The sequence below is a fragment of the Geotrypetes seraphini genome, chromosome 10, assembly GCF_902459505.1.
Source record: "Geotrypetes seraphini chromosome 10, aGeoSer1.1, whole genome shotgun sequence".
NCBI lineage: Eukaryota > Metazoa > Chordata > Amphibia > Gymnophiona > Dermophiidae > Geotrypetes > Geotrypetes seraphini.
In genome coordinates, this window is record NC_047093.1 from 112,539,154 (window position 1) to 112,559,323 (window position 20,170).

General features: G+C 42.8%; 1 protein-coding gene across 1 annotated transcript in view; it reads left to right on the forward strand.

Moving 5' to 3' along the window:
- The first annotated feature begins 6 nt into the window (after positions 1-6).
- Positions 7-20,170, forward strand: part of ALDH9A1 (aldehyde dehydrogenase 9 family member A1) — a 183,141-nt gene continuing 162,977 nt past the window's right edge. The window contains exon 1 of the mRNA XM_033960396.1: positions 7-365. Coding sequence (XP_033816287.1) covers positions 170-365 — 196 coding nt within the window. The 5' untranslated portion in view covers positions 7-169. The remainder of the gene's footprint in view (positions 366-20,170) is intronic.

A 20,170-nucleotide genomic window follows, 5' to 3' on the forward strand; every position in this document is an offset into this window, starting at 1 on the left:
CGTTAGTGATGATGTCAGGATATTGACGCGTCAACTCAAATGCGTCTTCAGTTGAGCTGAATCCCTAGTAAGGACTTATCCTTTCTGTGTCTCCGGCGCACCACAGATTTACTTGGCTGGCATCGTGAGTCTGCGCCGGATTCCTGCATTATCGTTTCAGGCCCATTTAATGATACCGAACTCTAGACCACTTCTGCTCCACTTTGGCCGTCAAGTCCTGCGTTATTGTCTCAGCTCTGCTGCCATGATCCCTGTTGCTACCACTGGCACATTCCACCAGGTCCTGCCCCTTAACTATCGCAATGGAGCCCGAGTGGAGCCAGCTGATGGCCGGGATAAGGAAGAGGCATTTGAGCCAGCCACTGGTAAGAGAGTGTGGTGGGGCAACAGAACACCTATTTGGATGTAGGGGCAAAACAAACCACTTTCTAGCTCTGTCTCCAAATTGTCTTGTAAAGTTGTTGGGCAAAATAAAGGTTGTTATGGGCCAGTATCTCACCTTGTTCTATTGCATATGAGATATAGAAAAGTGTTATGAGAACTGAAAGTTTCTTGGGTTCAGGGAAAAGAAAGGTGAGTTTTAAGTGATAGGTGTTTTGCATGTGGGGTAGCTCTGTATGAGGAGTGTACAGGACTATTTTATTTTTTCCTAATATATGGCACAAGACACTGCTGGAGGGTTAAGAGAGCTCTCAAATGTGGCTGCCCTCATAGTATGCATTTCTTATTCTCTCCCTGTCAAGCTTCCAAAATTTTGGGACCTGGGCTCCACATTCAGAAAGGAGCCAAAACAAGGGTTTACATAAGGTCACATTATTTTAAAGCAGCTGTACCATGGAAGAATCAGCTAAGTCATTCAACAAACTCTTTAAACAATTATTTTAATTTGTAGGAGAAAAAAGTGTGTGTGGACATTTGGACTTGAGTGATTCTTATTGAGACAGTTTTCCAAGAGACTTATTCAGAGCCATTGCAAAGTTAGTGGGTGCCCTAGATCAGTGTTCTTCAACTTTTTTACACCTATGGACCGGCGGAAATAAAATAATTATTTTGTGGACCGGCAAACTAATAAGACTGAAATTTTTTAAAACCCCATTGCTGCCCCATCCCCGTGAGCTCGGTCCCATTAACCATCTGATCCCATCCGCACAAGCCTCAAATAGTTATGATTTTATATTGAACATATTTTATTAAAGTATAAAAAGAAACAATATTCTGTACAATTGTCATTTTATAAATATAAATAATACAGGGCAAGGATCAACAAAATCCCCGTCTCCCCTCTCCTTCACATATATCCCCTCCACTATCAAGAAAACTGAATAAGCCAAATTATTACAGAACGCTACACAAATATCATGCTAACAGAATACCATAGTCACACATGGCAGGAATGGTGTTAGGGGGAGTGCAACTAGGGCAACTGCCTCCTGGTCAGAGAGAGCCCTAAGCCAGCTGGAAGCTAAAGACGCACTGCCTGGGCTTTGCACTCCCCAGTTATGTCTAACATCAGCTCTAGCAGGATACATATTTTAAATCTGATATATTCTAATCACAAGATAGAAATAAAATTATTTTTTTCTACCTTTTGTCGTCTCTGGTTTCTGCTTTCATCTTCTTTTCACTCTCTTCCATCCAGCGTCTGCCCTCTGTCTCTTCAATCCAGCATCTGCCTCTTCCATCCACTGTCTGCCCTCTACCCCTCCCCCTTCCATATGGTATCTGCGTTCTTTCTATGCCCCTCTCTCCTACACCAGATCTAGCATCTTTGTCCCTCTTTCCTTATTTTTCATCTGATCCCCCTTCCCAGCATCAATCTCTTTCTACTTTGTCATTCCTCTGGCCATACACAGACACAGACCGTACAAGTCTGCCCAGTAACTGGCCTAGTTCAATCTTTAATATTATTTTCTGATTCTAAATCTTCTGTGTTCATCCCACGCTTCTTTGAACTCAGTCACAGTTTTACTCTCCACCACCTCTCTGGGGAGCGCATTCCAGGCATCCACCACCCTCTCCGTAAAGTAGAATTTCCTAACATTTCCCCTGAATCTACCACCCCTCAACCTCAAATTATGTCCTCTGGTTTTACCATTTTCTTTCTCTGGAAAAGATTTTGTTCTACATTAATACCCTTTAAGTATTTGAACGTCTGAATCATATCTCCCCTGTCTCTCCTTTCCTCTAGGGTATACATATTCAGGGCTTCCAGTCTCTCCTCATACGTCTTCTGGCGCAAGCCTCCTAGCGAATGATTCAAGTTTCAAGTTTATTAGGATTTTATATACCGCCTATCAAGGTTATCTAAGTGGTTTTTACAATCAGGTACTCAAGCATTTTCCCTCTCTGTCCCGGTGGGCTCACAATCTATCTAACGTACCTAAGGCTATGGAGGATTAAGTGACTTGCCCAGGGTCACAAGGAGCAGCGCGGGGTTTGAACCCACAACCCCAGGGTGCTGAGGCTATAGATCCAACCACTGCACCACACACTCCTCCGTAAATAGGAGGCTTGCGCCAGAAAACGTATGAGGAGAGACTGGAAGCCCTGAATATGTATACCCTAGAGGAAAGGAGAGACAGGGGAGATATGATTCAGACGTTCAAATACTTAAAGGGTATTAATGTAGAACAAAATCTTTTCCAGAGAAAGGAAAATGGTAAAACCAGAGGACATAATTTGAGGTTGAGGGGTGGTAGATTCAGGGGCAATGTTAGGAAATTCTACTTTACGGAGAGGGTGGTGGATGCCTGGAATGCGCTCCCGAGAGAGGTGGTGGAGAGTAAAACTGTGACTGAGTTAAAAGAAGCGTGGGATGAACACAGAAGATTTAGAATCAGAAAATAATATTAAAGATTGAACTAGGCCAGTTACTGGGCAGACTTGTACGGTCTGTGTCTGTGTATGGCCGTTTGGTGGAGGATGGGCAGGGGAGGGCTTCAATGGCTGGGAGGGTGTAGATGGGCTGGAGTAAGTCTTAACAGAGATTTCGGCAGTTGGAACCCAAGCATAGTACCGGGTAAAGCTTTGGATTCTCGCCCAGAAATAGCTAAGAAGAAGAAAAAAAAAAAATTTAAATTGAATCAGGTTGGGCAGACTGGATGGACCATTCGGGTCTTTATCTGCCGTCATCTACTATGTTACTATGTTTTCTCCCCTTTCCCTCATCTGATCTCTCCATTCCATCCTGACTCCTTCCCCTCCTCTAATCTCCCTGCCAGCTGTTTCCTTCCAATGTTCCTCCTCCCCTGTCCAGAAGTACCTTCTCCCTTTCTTCCTCCCCTTATCCAACAGTAATTCTCATCCCTTCCCCTTCTCCCCTGTCAGCAGTAGCCCCTTCCCCTCCCTTGTCCAGGAGTACCCCTTCTCCCTTTCCTCCTCCTCTTATCCAACAGTAATTCTCATTCCTTCCCCTTCTCCCCTGTCAGCAGAAGCCCCTTCCCCTCCCTTGTCCAGGAGTACCCCTTCTCCCTTTCCTCCTCCCCTTATCCAACAGTAATTCTCATCCCTTCCTCTTCTCCACTGTCAGCAGTAGCCCCTTCCCCTCCCTTGTCCAGGAGTACCCCTTCTCCCTTTCCTCCTCCTCTTATCCAACAGTAACTCTCGTCCCTTCCCTTTCCCTTCTCCCCTGTCAGCAGTAGCCCTTTCCCCTCCCTTGTCCAGGAGCACCCCTACTCCCTTCCCTCCTTCTCTCTCCAGCAAATGTTTCCTCGATGTAGGCTAGCGGCAGCTCTGTGTGCTTTTAACTTCAGCACACAGCTGCCCCTAAGCAGTATTTTAGCCGCGGTTTCATGAGGCAGCCTCGGGGCCTTTGGTAGGCCGGCCCGTTTCGATGATGCGATGTGGGCCGGCCTATCAAAGGCCCCGAGGCTGCCTCATGAAACCGCGGCTAAAATACTGCTCAGGGGCAACTGTGTGCCGAAGTTAAAAGCACACAAAGCTGCCCCTGCTTGTCTGAGGGTGCGGAGACATACGCTGCAGGAGTAGGAGGTGGAAGGCAGGAGTGTCGGCATAGCGACGGCAACAGGAAGTTGCACGTCAGCTGACGCCGGCACTTTTTGCTGTGGCTGGGGACCCGAATCCTTCGCGGACCGGCAACATTTTTTTGCGGACCGACACCGGTCCGCGGACCGGCGGTTGAAGAACTGTGCCCTAGATAATTAGACTCATAAGAACAGACATGGGGGATGGCGCAGCTTGCCTTAGATTGGTAGGATGGAATGTTCCTACTGTTTGGGTTTCTGCCAAGTACTTGTGACCTGGATTGACCACTATTAGAAACAGAATACTGGGTAGATGGATTATTGGTCTGACCCAGTATGGCTGTCTGTCTGAATTTGTACGGTGGTAGGGTTGGCTCTGAATTTCTGTGAGTAAACAGGTGTTTAACAGTTAGAAAGACCCTTTGAAAATCTTGTGCCTCCTAAATATGAGGGAAGAAGACATCAAAACATTAGCAGAGGATTTGCAAAAAAATTCATTTGGAAATTCCCTACAGGTTTTCTATTCCAAATCCAAGGTGTCACTTTAGAGTGGTGTTTGAGGGTTATTAATAAAGTCCATCTCAGGAACATCATTTCTCCACTTTGTTTTTTGTTTCTTCGTGTTTGAGATGATGCCTGTTTGAGGTGATTCTTGTCTTTAGCTTCTGATCTGTCTCTGCAGTATTTATCTGTAGTACATAGTTTGTAGGTACAGATTTTGCCTTGATAATTCTCAGAGAATTCATGTCATGTCAGAGATACCTTCATTCCTCTCCCATCCCATTTTAACTTTTGTAAGCCACTTAGCTTCTCTTGTGATATAGCCAGTACTGTATATCAAATAAAACTCAGCCTGAACCTGCTTCTTTCATTATGTAGTGATAATCACAGGCCACTTTCTGAATGATCCAGCTGTAGATAAAGAACCAGTTGGAAATACAAGATTAGGGATCTCTAGACAACTGCACCAAGTCTTGTGGCAGTTTTACCACAGCTCAGAAGACAGAATTATGGGAAGGTCTACCAAGAGGAGAAGGGAGCTGGGTTAGGCACAAGGAAAGATGGTTGGTATCAGGTCTGTTGTGCTGTTAGATACCTATACCCATTATAACTTCCCCAACCCTGCATTGTCCTTTCTAAATTAGATTGTAAGCTCTTCTGAGCAGGGATTGTCTATTGTATGTTAAAATGTACAGCACTGCATACGCCTTTCAGCGCTATAGAAATAATAAATAGTAGTAGTGCCTGACTGTTAAGAGGCTAGCAGTCCAGTGCATGCTTTCCAACCAAAGAGTCCCAATTTGGATTGGATAGGATACAAAGTTAGAACTACTGCAGAGACTACAAATATCATGTGGCTATAAAGCCCCACATTCCCTACTGTTTGCATTTTAGCTTTTCCAAGGACTTAATGCAGCAGATTCCTATGTAAAATATGAATTGAGTGGGGCTCAGGAGATGACTTGAAAGCCTGCATAGGAGGGCTGGAGAAATTGATCTACAAGTCTGAGGATGGAGGAGGGGGGAAGAGAGAAGGAAGAATTAAGTGTACAGCTTGGGGCACAAGTGGGTTTTGGGGGCATTGGTGGATGGTAGGCCATTTATTTTATGGGGAGAAAGTTGGTCATGTGGCAAGAGCCAGACTACAAAATAGTGAGAGGAAGTAGGAGGAAGAAAGAGATGAATGCGCAGTCCCTCCCCTCAACCTATCTGCCACCTATTCATTTCTCTTTTATCACACCTAACTGGCTTATGCTCTTGACTCTTCATTTTATTATTGCAATAGGCTAGAGGTTCCCAACACATGGTTTGCATATCCCAGGGGTACACAAACCACTAGCAAGGGGTACGTGGTGCTGAGCAGCACAACTGCTCTCAAGTGCTGCATATGTGTGTTCTGCACTCTTTACTTCTCCATTCTGTCTCCCTCCGGACCCAGTAATTCATATAGGCAACTTCAGGGCCTTTACCCAGGCTGCACTCCTTCTCCTTGATGCAACTTCTGTTTCTTTGGAGGTGGAGTGTGGCCTAACAAAGGTCCCAAAGCTACCTATATTAATCACTGGGCTGCCACTATTGACAGTGATCCAAGCCAGACTTTGAGGTAGGGGATAGAAAGGGGTTCTGTTTATTCTTGACTTGGGAAGGGTAAGATAGTGGATGCTGCTGGCCTTGGGGGAAGGAGAGGGAGGAGTGCTGTTGAACCAGAGAGGGGGGTACTACTAGACCAGGGGGGGATTAGAGAGAAGGGTGTTTCTGGATTTGGAGTGGGGGAGGGAAACATGCTGCACTGCTTGCCTGGGGGCAAGAAAGGGAGGAATGCTTCTGGACTGGGGAGAGGATAGTGAGGGGTGCTTTTGGAACGGGGAGGGGAGAGTGAGGGGTGCTTCTGGACATGGGTGGGAGAGAGGGATGCTTCTGGATCTGGGAGGAGTGTTTCTGAACTACAGGGGAGAGGAAAGGACAAAGAGAAGGTGATGGGCATGAAAGGAGAATAGGAACAGAGTATAGAAGGCATAGGGATACAGAGGGGCAATACTGATCACATGGGGAGAGATAGGGACCAAGAGGGCAAATACTGAATATGGGAGAAGAAAGGAGCAAGGAAACGAAGGGGAGATTCTGCAGAGGACAGATAGGGACCCCGAGGAAAGGGAAAGTGGACATAGAGAAAGAATAAATGTCAAATGGATAGGAGATCTGAAGAGAAACAAAGTTCCTCATGAGAGGCTACTGAGAAAATTAGAACATCATGGGATAGGAGGCAAGGTTCCATTGTTGATTAGGGAATTGGTTATCAGATAAAGCATCATTTCTCAACACGCGGTAAGGGTATGCAAGCCGCTTGTTGAGTGTACGCAACCCCCTTCCTCCTTTTGGCTGCTGCCGAGAATCCCATGCCCTCCTTATTGCCTGCCCACCTGCACCCCTCCATTGAAGCTGACCCAGAAGGCTTCCCTCCGATGTCAGAGCTGATGTCAGAGGAAAGCCTTCTGGGTCAGCAAGGGATCCCAGTTATCTCCTTCCAGGTGGGCTGTTCCTTCCTGCCTTCAGCAGCACTTGTTGCAAGGTTGTGTCAGCGGCTTTTTCATGCTGCACATGGCTGACCCAGAAACCTCTCCGATGTCAGAGCTGATGTCAGATGGAAGGCTTGTGGGTCATCCAGGTGCAGCATATGAACTGCTGCCTATGCATCCCTGCAACAAGTGCCGCTGAAGGCAGAAGGAGCAGCCTAGTGGATGGCCCTCAAGGAAGCAAGTGCTTCACTGGAGTGAGCAAGTAAGGGAGAGAGGGGACATGATCTGAGACAAAGGGAGAAAGGAGGGAGGATAGGAGCGTGTTGGGACATGGGAAGGGTACAAATTTGGGACAAAGGCAGGGAGGGGGCAAGAACTCGGGACACAGAAGGAAGGGAGGGGGCATGAACATGGGACACAGAAGGGAGGGAGGAAGGAGGCACTAACTTGGGACTTAGGAGGGAGGGACTAGAAATGGAGAATTGTTGGGCATGAATGTGTGAGTGAGAGGGAAAGAATGCACATGGAGAAAGGAAGAAAAAGGAAAATTGGGCATAGAGAGAGGAATGCATGGGGGATGAGGGAGCAATGGATATGGTGGTGGAGAAGGAACAGAGGGACAGATTGAAGAGGATGCAAGGGGAAGGAATGTGATGGAGGGAGAGATGTGATATGGTGCTGGAGAGGGGTGATAGAAGGAGAAATGGGCATGGGGCTGGTGGGCAGTGGTGAAAAATGCTGAACATGATCTGGGGGATGGGAGAGGGAGAAATGTTGGATGTGGTAGTAGAGTGGGTGGGTGAGATACACCCTGGATATCTCTCTTTCCCCACTCCCTTTGCAGCAAGGGAGGGAATGAGAAAAGGACAGTGAGAGAGAAAGAGATAATGGGGGTTGAGGAGAGAGGAAAAAAAGTTGGATTCATGGTTGGGTGAAGGGAATGAGGTCCAGAGGAAAGAAAGCATGCAGGAGGCAGCAATACTGAATGCACAGTCAGAAAGAAGTTCAACCAGAGACTCATGAAATCACCAGACAACAAAGGTAGGAAAAATGATTTTATTTAGTGGGTCAGATACGAAATTGCTGTGAAAAGGGTAGGCTCAGAAAATTATTAAAGACGCAGGTTTTCGAAGATGCCGTTTTAAAATTATTTCAGCTAAAATGGATTAATTTATTTATGAGCTCTTCTATCAACATTAAGGTATTTCCCTGAGGATTGTATGTATCTTCATTTTATTATAAGAGTATTTTATTATGTATTTGCTTTTATTTTGTTGTCATTTTAACATTGTGTATGTAAGCTATGTAAACCGTTTAGTTTTAAAATAGAAATTTTTTAAATAAATAAATAAATAAAAATTTAGTGATCGAAATGTGTCAGTTTTGAGAATTTATATCTGCTGACTATATTTTGCACTATATTTGTCTATTTTTCTGTAGTTGTTACTGAGGTGACATTGCATATTTTAAAATAATCTGCCTTGACCTCTTTGAAAACCCCCCAAATATAAATGATAATTAACATTTTCTCTGCGTACAGTGTGTTTTTTTTTATTTTATGGTTACCATTATGTGATAAGATTATATTATGTGTATATGAAAAATGAATGGAAAAAATTGCATTAGAGTTAGTACTATTATTATCGGGGTGGGGTCTGGAGCGGAACTTAGGTGGGGATTCTCAGTTGATATTTGTTAAACTTAGGGAGTACTTAGCTTGAAGAAGTTGAGAAACTCTGGAATAGAGAAGAGAGGGTAAGGATAAATGGCCACTTTTCTCAGTGGAGGAGGGTAAATAGTGGAGTACCACAGGGATCTGTATTTGGAATGGTGCTTATTTATAAATGATCTGAATATTGGGATGAGTGAGTGATCAAATTTGCAGATGACACAAAACTGTTCAAAGGCGTTAAAAGGCATGCAGATTGTGAAAAATTACAGGCTGACCTTAGGAAATTGGAAGACTGGGCGTCCAAATGGCAGATGAAATTTAATGTGAAAAAATGCAAAGTGATGCACATTGGGAAGAATAACCCAAATCATAAGTTACCAGATGCTAGGGTCTACCTCGGGGGTTAGCACCCCCAAAAAAGATCTGGGTGTCATTGTAGACAGTATGATGAAACCTTCTGCTTAATGTGTGGTGGCAGCCAAAAAAGCAAACAAGATGCTAGTAATTATTAAAAAAAAGGGATGGTTAACAAGACTAAGAATGTTATAATGCCTCTCTCGCTACATGGTGTCACCTCACCTTGAGTATTGCATACAATTCTGGTCACTATCAACCAATGCAAACAAACTGTCACACAGATGGACTGTGCACTGGTGATTTAGAATAAGGAAGCACAAGCGCCAGCCCCGGGTCTCAAGATATTGAACACCGATACCGGGTCCGCCAACATGGACCAAAATCCCTGCGGGGCAAACTTAGTCTCACCCGTGTAAATTTCGTGCACCCAACGAAGCAGAGCCGTCACGTTATAGAGACGAAGATCTGGGAGATTTACACCTCTCTGAGACCGCTCTCTAATAAGCTTTTGGTAACCAATTCGCGCCCGTCTAGATCGCCATATGAAAGATGAAACAATACCTTTATATTTCCTATTATCTCTACATGTGACCCACAGAGGCACCATTTGCAGAGGGTAGAGCAACTTTGGCAAGAGGACCATCTTAATAAGAGCAACGCGACCGAGAAAAGAAATCGGAAAGTCCATCCACCTCTTACAAAGCGCTCCAACCGCATCTAGTTTGTCCAGCACATTTTTCCTATATACCACCCGAGGGTCCGCATGCAAAAACACTCCCAGGTATTTAAGCGTGCCCCCAGACCATTTTAATGGAAAAGAAGGATCATGATGTGCCGCACATTGCGAGTGGACCGCCAAAGCTTCCGACTTTTCAAAATTAATACTCAGACCGGAAAACATGCCAAATTGTTGGATAATCTGAATTAGTGCAGGCACTCCCGTAATTACATCCCCCAAAAATATAAGCATATCATCAGCGAATAGATTAATTTTAAATTCTTGCGTCCCCAGATGTATACCCCGCAGTTCTGTAGTGTGCCTGATCTTAACTGCTAGAGGTTCAAGGGCCAACACGAACAGCATAGGAGAGAGCGGACAGCCCTGACGCGTGCCTCGAGCTAGGGAAAAGGAGGAGGTGAGCGCCCCATTCACCAAGATCTGTGCAGTCGGCTGCTCATATAGTGAACGAATCCCGGTCAGAAAGCTCCCCATGATACCCATCTGTGGTAAAATCCAGAACAGATAATCCCAGAGAACTTTATCAAATGCCTTTTCCGCATCCAGACTGACAATAAGGGCATTCTCCTGACCCGGATGACTCCGTAGCAGTGCAGGGTTCTGTAACACAGATAGGGCTCGCAAAACATTAGCAGAAGAATACCGCCCTGGGACAAACCCGGCCTGGTCCGGGTGAACCAGACCGGGCAAGACCTTGCCAAGACGTGCAGCCATAATGGCCGCAAAGAGCTTGATATCTTGATTCAACAGAGATATAGGCCGATAGGACCCCAGCTGATCCTCCGCCCTTCCGGGTTTCGGTAAAACAACAATATGAGCAGCAGCAGTGCTAGTGATTTAAAGCAGAGCACTGCTTGCAGACTAGGCAGCTCTGCTTTAATCGCTAGCACTGCTGGTGGCTATGAAAGATAAGAGAGAGGGAGGAAAGCAGGAGAGAGAGCTGACCACGGGGGGATGAAGGGAGGGAGAGGAGAGACCACCTGACCTAATTGAACTGCACGGGTCCATATCATGGGGTGAAGGGAGGGAGAGAGAGATACTCGACCAAGAGGGGGGATACTTGACCATGAGGGGGAGCAGGGAGAGAGATATCAGGCTATTAGGGGAGGGAGAGAGAGAGAGATCCAATCACAGGTGGGAGGAAGGAGGAGAGAGACCTTGCATCTCTTAGCATTAATTCTGTTATTCATACATAGGAGTCCATACAGGCTTATCTGTCCCACATGGGACTTCAGGGGGCCTAAGGTTCAGCATACTATTCCTATTGCACTGGAAAAAGAGATTAGTTCTTACCTTGATAATATCTTTTCCAGTAGATGGGCATGGTATGCCTGATAATTTCTGATGTGCCAGTTTCTGCCTTATGCTTCACGGTCCTCTTCATAGGTAAGACTTCTCTGCTAGTTGGACTATGGGTTCAGAATCAGTTTGTAAATAGAATCTAAAGAAATAATTGAGCTCTACTAATGTTTAAGTAGTTGCTTTTATTTGATGTGTTTTACTGTTCAATGGTAGTGTTTGTTCATTTATACATTACAGTTTCATTACTGACTGTTATAATGTTATATGAACTGATCAGAACCTTGGTTTCGGGGAGTTCTCTGTGTCCCTCCATCTCCGGTCTTTTTTTTTTTTTTGAGCTCTTGCATGCTTTGGAATGAACTGAATGGGCAGCAGACTTGGAAGGAGGAGGTTTCAAAAGCTGTGATTGACCTAAGGGTCAGCATACCATTCCTTTCTACTGGAAAAGATATTATTAAGGTAAGAACATAATCTCTTTATCAGCATGCATCCATGTACATTTTACACCAGTTCAGGATCAGGGATAGCTATACTTAGATTAGTGAGGGGTAAGAAATTGCCTAGATGCAATGGGTCTTTTGGGAAGAGTTTGGAACTGGTTCCAGGGCTTTTTAACCAAACGATCTTATCGAGTGGTCTACGACGGGAAAAACTCTAATATCTTGGAAAAGCTCTTCGGGTGTACCTCAAGGTTCCTCTCTATCTCCCACATTGTTTAATATCTACACCTCATCTTTAGGTCACCTACTACAAAAGCTAAACCTAAAATACTATATATACGCTGATGACATCTCCATTCTAATTCCAGTGACCAACGTGACCAATGATACCTTAAGATATCCAATCCTAAACTAGATAGTAAATTTATACCATCAGTTTTTGTGCAATCTTTTAATTTCTTTTTTACTAAGAACTTTTTCCAGGAACCTCAGCGCCACCACTCAGAGCTCAAACTCGTTCATTGCTCTAAGCTTTATGTGTTAGCTCCTCATCGGATCCTTTTTATATTTTTAAACTCTTTTTGCTTTTGCAATATAAATTAGTTTTAGCGTTTAATCAATTTAACTTTTTAAAGCTTAAACCATTAAGCAGTACTTAGCTTGATATCTTGTGGTCTCTGGCTAGGGGAAACATCTTGCCGACATGTTTCGCTTTGCAGCTTTATCAAGGCTTAACCCCTGAAACATAACAAAAGCCAACATCATTTTCTTAATAGGGACACAACTAGATAAAACTTCATTACAGTGCCCTGCTTTCACGCTTACCTCGCTAATTTACCGCCAAGACTTGTGACCACTTTATCCACAAATATGGCGGCGGCGTTCTTACTAAGAATTTAAATAGCACGGGACCCCCATTAGCATAGGCTGCGCCATCACGCAACGTAAGCGTCACCGGGTCATCCCGTCACGAAAAGATTTTTTTGTAAATTAATATCAATTAATCAATCAATTAATATCAATAATTAATAAGAGAACCTCCTCCTCCAGACTCAAGTTAGACTCCCAGTTAGTCAATTTCTAAGAATGCGAAGAGTGTCATCTAACCTATGTGATTTTATGGAAGCAGCGGAAGAACTAAAACAACGCTTTAAAGCTAGGGGATATCCTATGAAATCCATTAAGCAAGCTTATACAAGGGCAAAATATGCTAATAGGGACCTGTTAATCTCTGAAAAATTGGTAGAACAGAAAACCGATAAACTAATTTGTGTTCTCCCTTATTCAGAAGCAGCAAAAGAACTTATAACATGTATAAAGACATATTGGCATGTGCTACAATTACATGCCATATTTAACGAGATCCCTATGTTTGCCTTCAAGAGAGGAAAAACTATAGGCCAAGTTTTAATCCAACAGAAATTAGGGAATTTCAAAACTAGGATAGTAGGAAATCACACAAGTTGCGGACACTGTCAGTGGTGCTCTTACACTATCACAGGGTCTACATGGAAAGATCCTCAAAAAGGTAAAATCATTACAGCTAGAGCTAATACAAATTGTCAGTCAACACATGTGGTGTATATCATAGTGTTGTCCATGCAGTCTTGTCTACGTGGGTCGGACTTCACGACCCATGCATATAAGACTAAATGAGCACAAATCGCGATTAAAAACAAAAAATGTCTTAGCACCGATGGTGGAACATTTTTTGGATCACCAACATACTGTAGAACAAATACAGTGGCGCATAATTGAGAATATGGAAGGGTGGGAGGGAGGTAACAGTGAAGAATGGTTGAACTACAAAGAACAGCGTTGGATTTATATGCTTAACACAGTAGTCCCTCACGGTTTGAATGCGGAGTTAGAATGGGGTTCTTTGGTCTAACTTGAGTCTGGAGGAGGAGGTTCTCTTATTAATTATTGATATTAATTTACAAAAAAATCTTTTCGTGATGGGATGACCCGGTGACGCTTACGTTGCGTGATGACGCAGCCTATGCTAATGGGGGTCCCGTGCTATTTAAATTCTTAGTAAGAACGCCGCCGCCATATTTGTGGATAAAGTGGTCACAAGTCTTGGCGGTAAATTAGCGAGGTAAGCGTGAAAGCAGGGCACTGTAGTGAAGTTTTATCTAGTTGTGTCCCTATTAAGAAAATGATGTTGGCTTTTGTTATGTTTCAGGGGTTAAGCCTTGATAAAGCTGCAAAGCGAAACATGTCGGCAAGATGTTTCCCCTAGCCAGAGACCACAAGATATCAAGCTAAGTACTGCTTAATGGTTTAAGCTTTAAAAAGTTAAATTGATTAAACGCTAAAACTAATTTATATTGCAAAAGCAAAAAGAGTTTAAAAATATAAAAAGGATCCGATGAGGAGCTAACACATAAAGCTTAGAGCAATGAACGAGTTTGAGCTCTGAGTGGTGGCGCTGAGGTTCCTGGAAAAAGTTCTTAGTAAAAAAGAAATTAAAAGGTTGCACAAAAACTGATGGTATAAATTTACTATCTAGTTTAGGATTGGATATCTATTGGAAAGAGCACCTTTAAACTATATTGAATATTGTGCATGGTGCAATGATACCTTAAAACACACTTCCCATATCATGACTGAAATTGAACAATGGACTATCAATTTTAAACTGAAACTAAACACAAAAAAGACAAAAATTTTCTATAAAAATATTAGGAGTCACCCTAGACACCCTCTTGACCTTGATCGAACATACAAACTTGGTGACAAAAAAGTGCTTCTCTACACTTTGGAAATTATAAACCATCAAAAAATATTTCGACCCTCTGTCTTTCAGCCTACTGGTACAGTCATTGATTCTATCCACCTTAGACTACTGCAACATCAGTTATGTGGGTATACCTAAAAAAAAACGTGAGAAAATTAAGAATAGTGCAAAACACGGCCGCCGCTTAATATTCGGACTAAAGAAAAGTGATCACATTAGTCCCTACTACAAACTGCTACACTGGTTGCCAATAGAGGCACAAATTTTATTCACGTTCTCTTGCTTTTGCTACAAACTGGTGTGGGGAATGGCCTCCATATATCTCTTACCTCACTTTGAACTATACACCCCCACAAGGACAACCAGAAATCGCAACCTCTTTGCCTATCCGAAGATCACTGATTGCAAATACAGGACCTTTCTGGACAGAACTTTTAAGTTTCAAGCTGGTAGGCAGCAATCCTGGCTAGGCAACCTCATTGATAGAGCCAAGTCTGAAAAGGATTCAGGTCCCAATTCCTGCCCCATACTTTCTCTGTCTCTGTCATATGTAAGTCAGGTACCTGGGGACACATCTTAAAGACCAGAAACCATCTTTCAAATATGTCCGTCTTTTATTATGAGTTTCACATATTTATACGAATCAGGTTTGCCAGCATGTGATGGCATGTGACGTAAGGTCACATGAAACTTTAAACACATCAGCATTTTTCCTAGCTAGAGATTGAAGTCCAAAAGGTAAGAAAAAGCCTTAACCAGCAGAGCTTCTTAACTAAAGCTGTCTGTAAATACGGCTTAACAAAACAATTGAATTCACTTTACTACAGAATAAGAAAACACATCTCTCAAATATACAATGGCCTTGTAGTATATCAGCAGGAGAAGGCAAACAATCTGGATTTACAACTTCAAACACAACTTAAGGAAAACTACATAATAGAATAGCCTTATAATATTTGGTAAGAGAAGGCAAACAATATCTGGATTAAACATAGCATAAGAACACACATCTTTTCAAACATTAGATGTCCTTATACCATCTTCAAAGAAGGGAAAGATAAACAGGGCCTACCTTTGCATCTTTAAGCAACATATGCCTAAGGACACTTACTAAAGTTCTGATACGTGTCCCTTCAAATCCCCTCTTACGACATGTAAATGACGTCACAAATACACAGCATGAGCTGGAAGGGAGTGATACCCTAGGTATGTCTCTCAAGGAGGGGTCTTTTAGGAGCTGTAATACGAATAACACAGTACATGAGCAGTCAAGACAAGAGTGCAAATAATAAGAGATTATGCATTCAACTAAAGTGCTGATCCCAAGAATTAGATAAATCAGAGTTACATTTGAACTCAGCAAAGAGGTCTGCTAATTTCTGAATGTCCATAGGAGGACCTATATTGTCAGAAAGAAAAGTACAACAGCATAAAATACTGAAGAGAATTTAACAGAATTCTCAGCTAGAATCATATCTAGGGCCATATGATTTTGAGAACCATCTGAGAAGTGGAGCCTAATTGATCAGTAATACTTTGCAAGGCGTCCCTAGAATAGTTCACAAAGCGTTGCTGATTATAATAATTTTAACTAATCCAATCAACATTCTTATTAATAGTAATAAAGGGAATAAGGAACTCAAACCCAGCCTTAACCTGAGCTCGGGCCTTAAATTCATCTGGGACCCCTCTTGGGACCCCTATAGCATCTATGTATACATCTGATCAGATTTATATCAAGACAAATAAAAGGAAAAACCATGTGAATAGGAAGGATGCCTTTCAGAAAAATATGCAGAAGCATAGTAACCTTAACTAAAGTGCACTGGCCTATCCACTGGCTGGGTAGCTTAACAGGGAGCCAAAAGTCTCCATAAAGCCAGTAAATATCAAATCTGATGCAGCAACAATAGGGCATACCTATGAGCCAAGACAGAACAATAACCTGGGGGTAAATTACCTACAAAACTACCCTGTGTCAGATTAGAAACATGACATGTGTAATTGCCCTTATAGATGATAACGGCAATATCAAGCTTTTGCTGTCCTGGCAACAAAGGGTATTTAGAACACTGCAGTGCACAAAGGGGATAGGTAAATAACCCAAAAAGGCATGGTTGGATACCAGGAGGGAGGTCCAGATGTACGGTTCCTAGATGGGGTCTAGCTTGAGCACATATGTAACAAGTACTCTTATTATGTTGATCAGCAGTGAATTTCATCCATTCTAACCAAAGGTTACGTTCTGAAAACCCTACCTCAACAGCCACAATATCTTCAAAGGTGGGATTGGCAATAGCCATCATGTCAGTAAGTTTATTGAATGTAGGGGCCAGTGGGTTAGTATTTTTTGGGGCCCCCACAAAATGGCGGGAGAGGATGAGTGGAGGTAGATAGATCCCGTAAGAAAACTGATGATAGCTAGACCCACCCTTAAACCACATGTCCATAATGTACATACCTTCATCAGTAGGTCTAGGGTTGTCAATAGTAAGAGAAAGCTTAATAATTTGTGCAGGAACACTTTTCCTATAACAGTGTCCAACCTTATGAAGGGTCATACAAGTAAGCAGTGATTTACCATTTTGGTCCACTGTTTTTCAGAGTATTTTCTAGTTTATAAACCCAGTCAGTATTAATATTCCACCCTACCACTCCCCAGAATGCACACTTATCCCCCCAACGTAAGTCAGTAACATATACATATATGTCCTTAGTTTTAGGAATCTCTGAGGACCAATAGCACAGCCTTGGGATATCAATTGATGAACAGTCCACAATGTCACAATACTCAAAGGAGAAGGTGGCAACTTGCACACTGCTGGAATTATACCAAAGGGTAGCATCGGTCTTTTCTGGATTCCAATTGAAGGACAGCCTTTGCGAGGGAGTAGTCCAGCTTGACGTCGTGTTCGCAAAGAGGTGTCGGGGGTGCTGTTTACAGCAGGAGTGTCATTTACAGATGGGTATGGGCAGAAAGTGTCGTGGACCCAGAACACATCATCCCTGTAGACCCAGTGAAAAGGATTCATACAGGGAGAAAAACTAGCAGCAGCAGTGCCAGTAAGAGAATGATAAAGTTGGTAGAATGCTGCAATGAGATCATCATGTTGTTCCACTGGAGGAGGTGAAATCTGCGCAGGGAAGACTTGCTTCTGGGGTTTTAGGTTAACCCTCTTCAAGCGACTTGCGTGGATCCAAACAGGAAACTCCTCAGTGAGTGCAGCGGGCCTGGGCACAGCGATCACAGTAGTGGGAAGGCCAAAGGGGAAATCCGTCTGCTTCCGATCCTTGGAAAGCTGCTGGACAATCACCAGGCTGGAAAAAATGGGTAGGAATCTGTGGAGAGAAAGGAGAAGTGCAAGACACGTTTCTTTGAACAAGCCCTAATATTTCAATTAGCTTTTGGACGTATTCCTCCTGTATCAAGGGAAAATCTACCCATGGGGCGGGGAAAGGTCATCCCGTGAGAATCTCAAAGGGAGAGCAGCCAGATGTCTGTGCATACAGAAAGAGATACTTGAAAAGAAATGCTTGAAAAGCATTCCAAATATCATTCAGCAGCTGTACTCCAATGTGATCCAAATAAGAGATAGAAAACAAGAGAAACCATGTTACCTGTACTGAATGTGGCAACATGCACAATACCAATTCATTTACTTGGCATAGCCATGGCAAAAGAGAGACAATACTCACTTACTTAAGGTTCTTAATTGAACAATCCAAAAGGATATGTTTTTATCGTGCTGCATATAACTATTATGCACCTCAGAGAGACCATACTGATGTACTGAATGTATTCAGAAATGTACATTGAATGGATCATATGTGGGGAACACCACGAAATAAACGCTGTATAAAGTAAAACTTTTTTCTTAAACATATAACCCTTAACTAAACTATATTCAGAATATAAAAGCTAAAAGTAAAAGAACATTGCGCAGTTAGGCTAGTAAGAAGTGGAAAAAGAGCTCTAGAAATGGCCAATATTATGTATCCTGGGGTACCCACTAAACTAAGACAAGTAGACATGACACAGACAAAACATAAAGTTTTAAGCGTGGAGCTATTTCTCCATCTGTCAAGTGTGCAGGGCTGAATTTAACTCTGCAAATAAACACATTGATATAAAAAAAACCAAAACAACAAATAATGTATATCATAACCATCTCATATTTGAAAAAAGGCATAAAGCTAATGTCTCTTTGGAGCGTCTCTATCTCTGCAGTGATAAAGAGGACCCGTGGAAAACACTAGAAATATCTGTGCCAAAACTGATCTGGGATGGCTATGTATACATCCGGACAAAAACATTTTAAATTGGCAACATCCTAATTTCAGCTAAAACAATAGAAAGGAATTGTATTTTCCAATTTATTTTCAATTCACAACCGTGCCAGCTGTAATTATTGAGCTATATATCTCTGTATCAAGGAGCAAAAGGTCAAGAATGAAAATATCACTAGCAAGAAGTTAAAATGTCAAGCGAGCACTACGATAACCAATACCATGATATTGGGCAATGAATAAGGGAGAGCTAGCAGCTGGTATCCAGGGTTTCCCCTCTTTGCACCAAAGTCCGTCCAGAAGGGCGGCTTTGGGCACCTGCCAAATACCAGGCATCAAATTCAGAGGAAGCTGTGAAAAAAGAGAGGAAGAGAATCTTGTTCACCCTTGAGACCCAGAAGCCTATTTAAAAGAAGGGCTTGGACATCGTGAAAAGTATGAAGGGTAATGGGGTGACCTAGGATCAGAAAAGTAACCATCTCTACCACCATAGCACAAGCAGCCAGGGAACTTGAACAGGAGTGGCTATAAAAAAAGGCAACAGAGCGTAATTTACCGCCATGTTCTCCCTTCATGGTGTTACAATAGTCCCAAACAAAGAGATAAAACATGTGGGCATAAGCAGGAAAACCCAAACTTGAGCTAGAAACCAAAGCACATCTTAAAGGTCCATCTGATAAGAGCAGTCATTTCAGAAACCAGGGTCTGTCTCAAAATCTGGTCATAGAAGGAACAAGCAGAGATCCATTGGCGGCAGTGACCAATCATAGCAAGAAAAGTAAGCATGTCTTTCTTGTTAGCTGGGCGGGGCAGAACAGCAGCAATGCAGAAAGTGCAGATTTTCCTCTGACCATGAGACAGGACAAAACCCAGGTATTTCACTTCAGATGTACACCAGTGCAGTTTATTTCATGACACCTTGTGACCACACACAGACAACCATTATAAAAGGTACAAACTATCAGCCTGACAGGTCTCTAGAATTATGGAACACAAAAGTTGTACAAAATAAGAATAGGACCATGAGGGGCAGTGCATGACTTGTAGAATAGCCCGAAGGACATTCCACACTGGGTATACTGTTGCTTAAAGGTGAAGGCAGCCTCACCAAAGGGATTAAAAATAAAACATTCTTTAGGAAAATGACAGAAAAAAAATCATTGGCTGCCGGTGGAATGGTGGAAGAAACATAAGTGCAATGAGAATTACCAAAACATTAACAGCCCGAAATCTAGGACGAAACAGGGAATGCCATCAACTTTGACAACAAGAGCGATGGGCGTATTATAAAAAGAGATGGTGGTTTTGATAATGCCGGAGAAAAGTCAAGAGACGAGCAGTGGAATCTCACCTTACTGCTTTATAAAACCAAGAATGAGTAACTTCAAAGAAGCACTATAGGGGGTCAGTGGAAGCCCAAACAGAGAAGTCTGGGGGAAGGGACAAAAACATTCATGCACAGACCCTGATAATGAAAGCAAAGAACAGATTAGCTTTGCTCTGCACAAGAAAGAAAACCTTTAAAACGGAATTTTTTCTTTTTCTTGTTTCTTTTTTTTTTTTATGATCCAGCACAGAACACAAAGAAAGCAGCCGGTAGAAAAAACGCACAAAATTAGGGCTTGTGTAC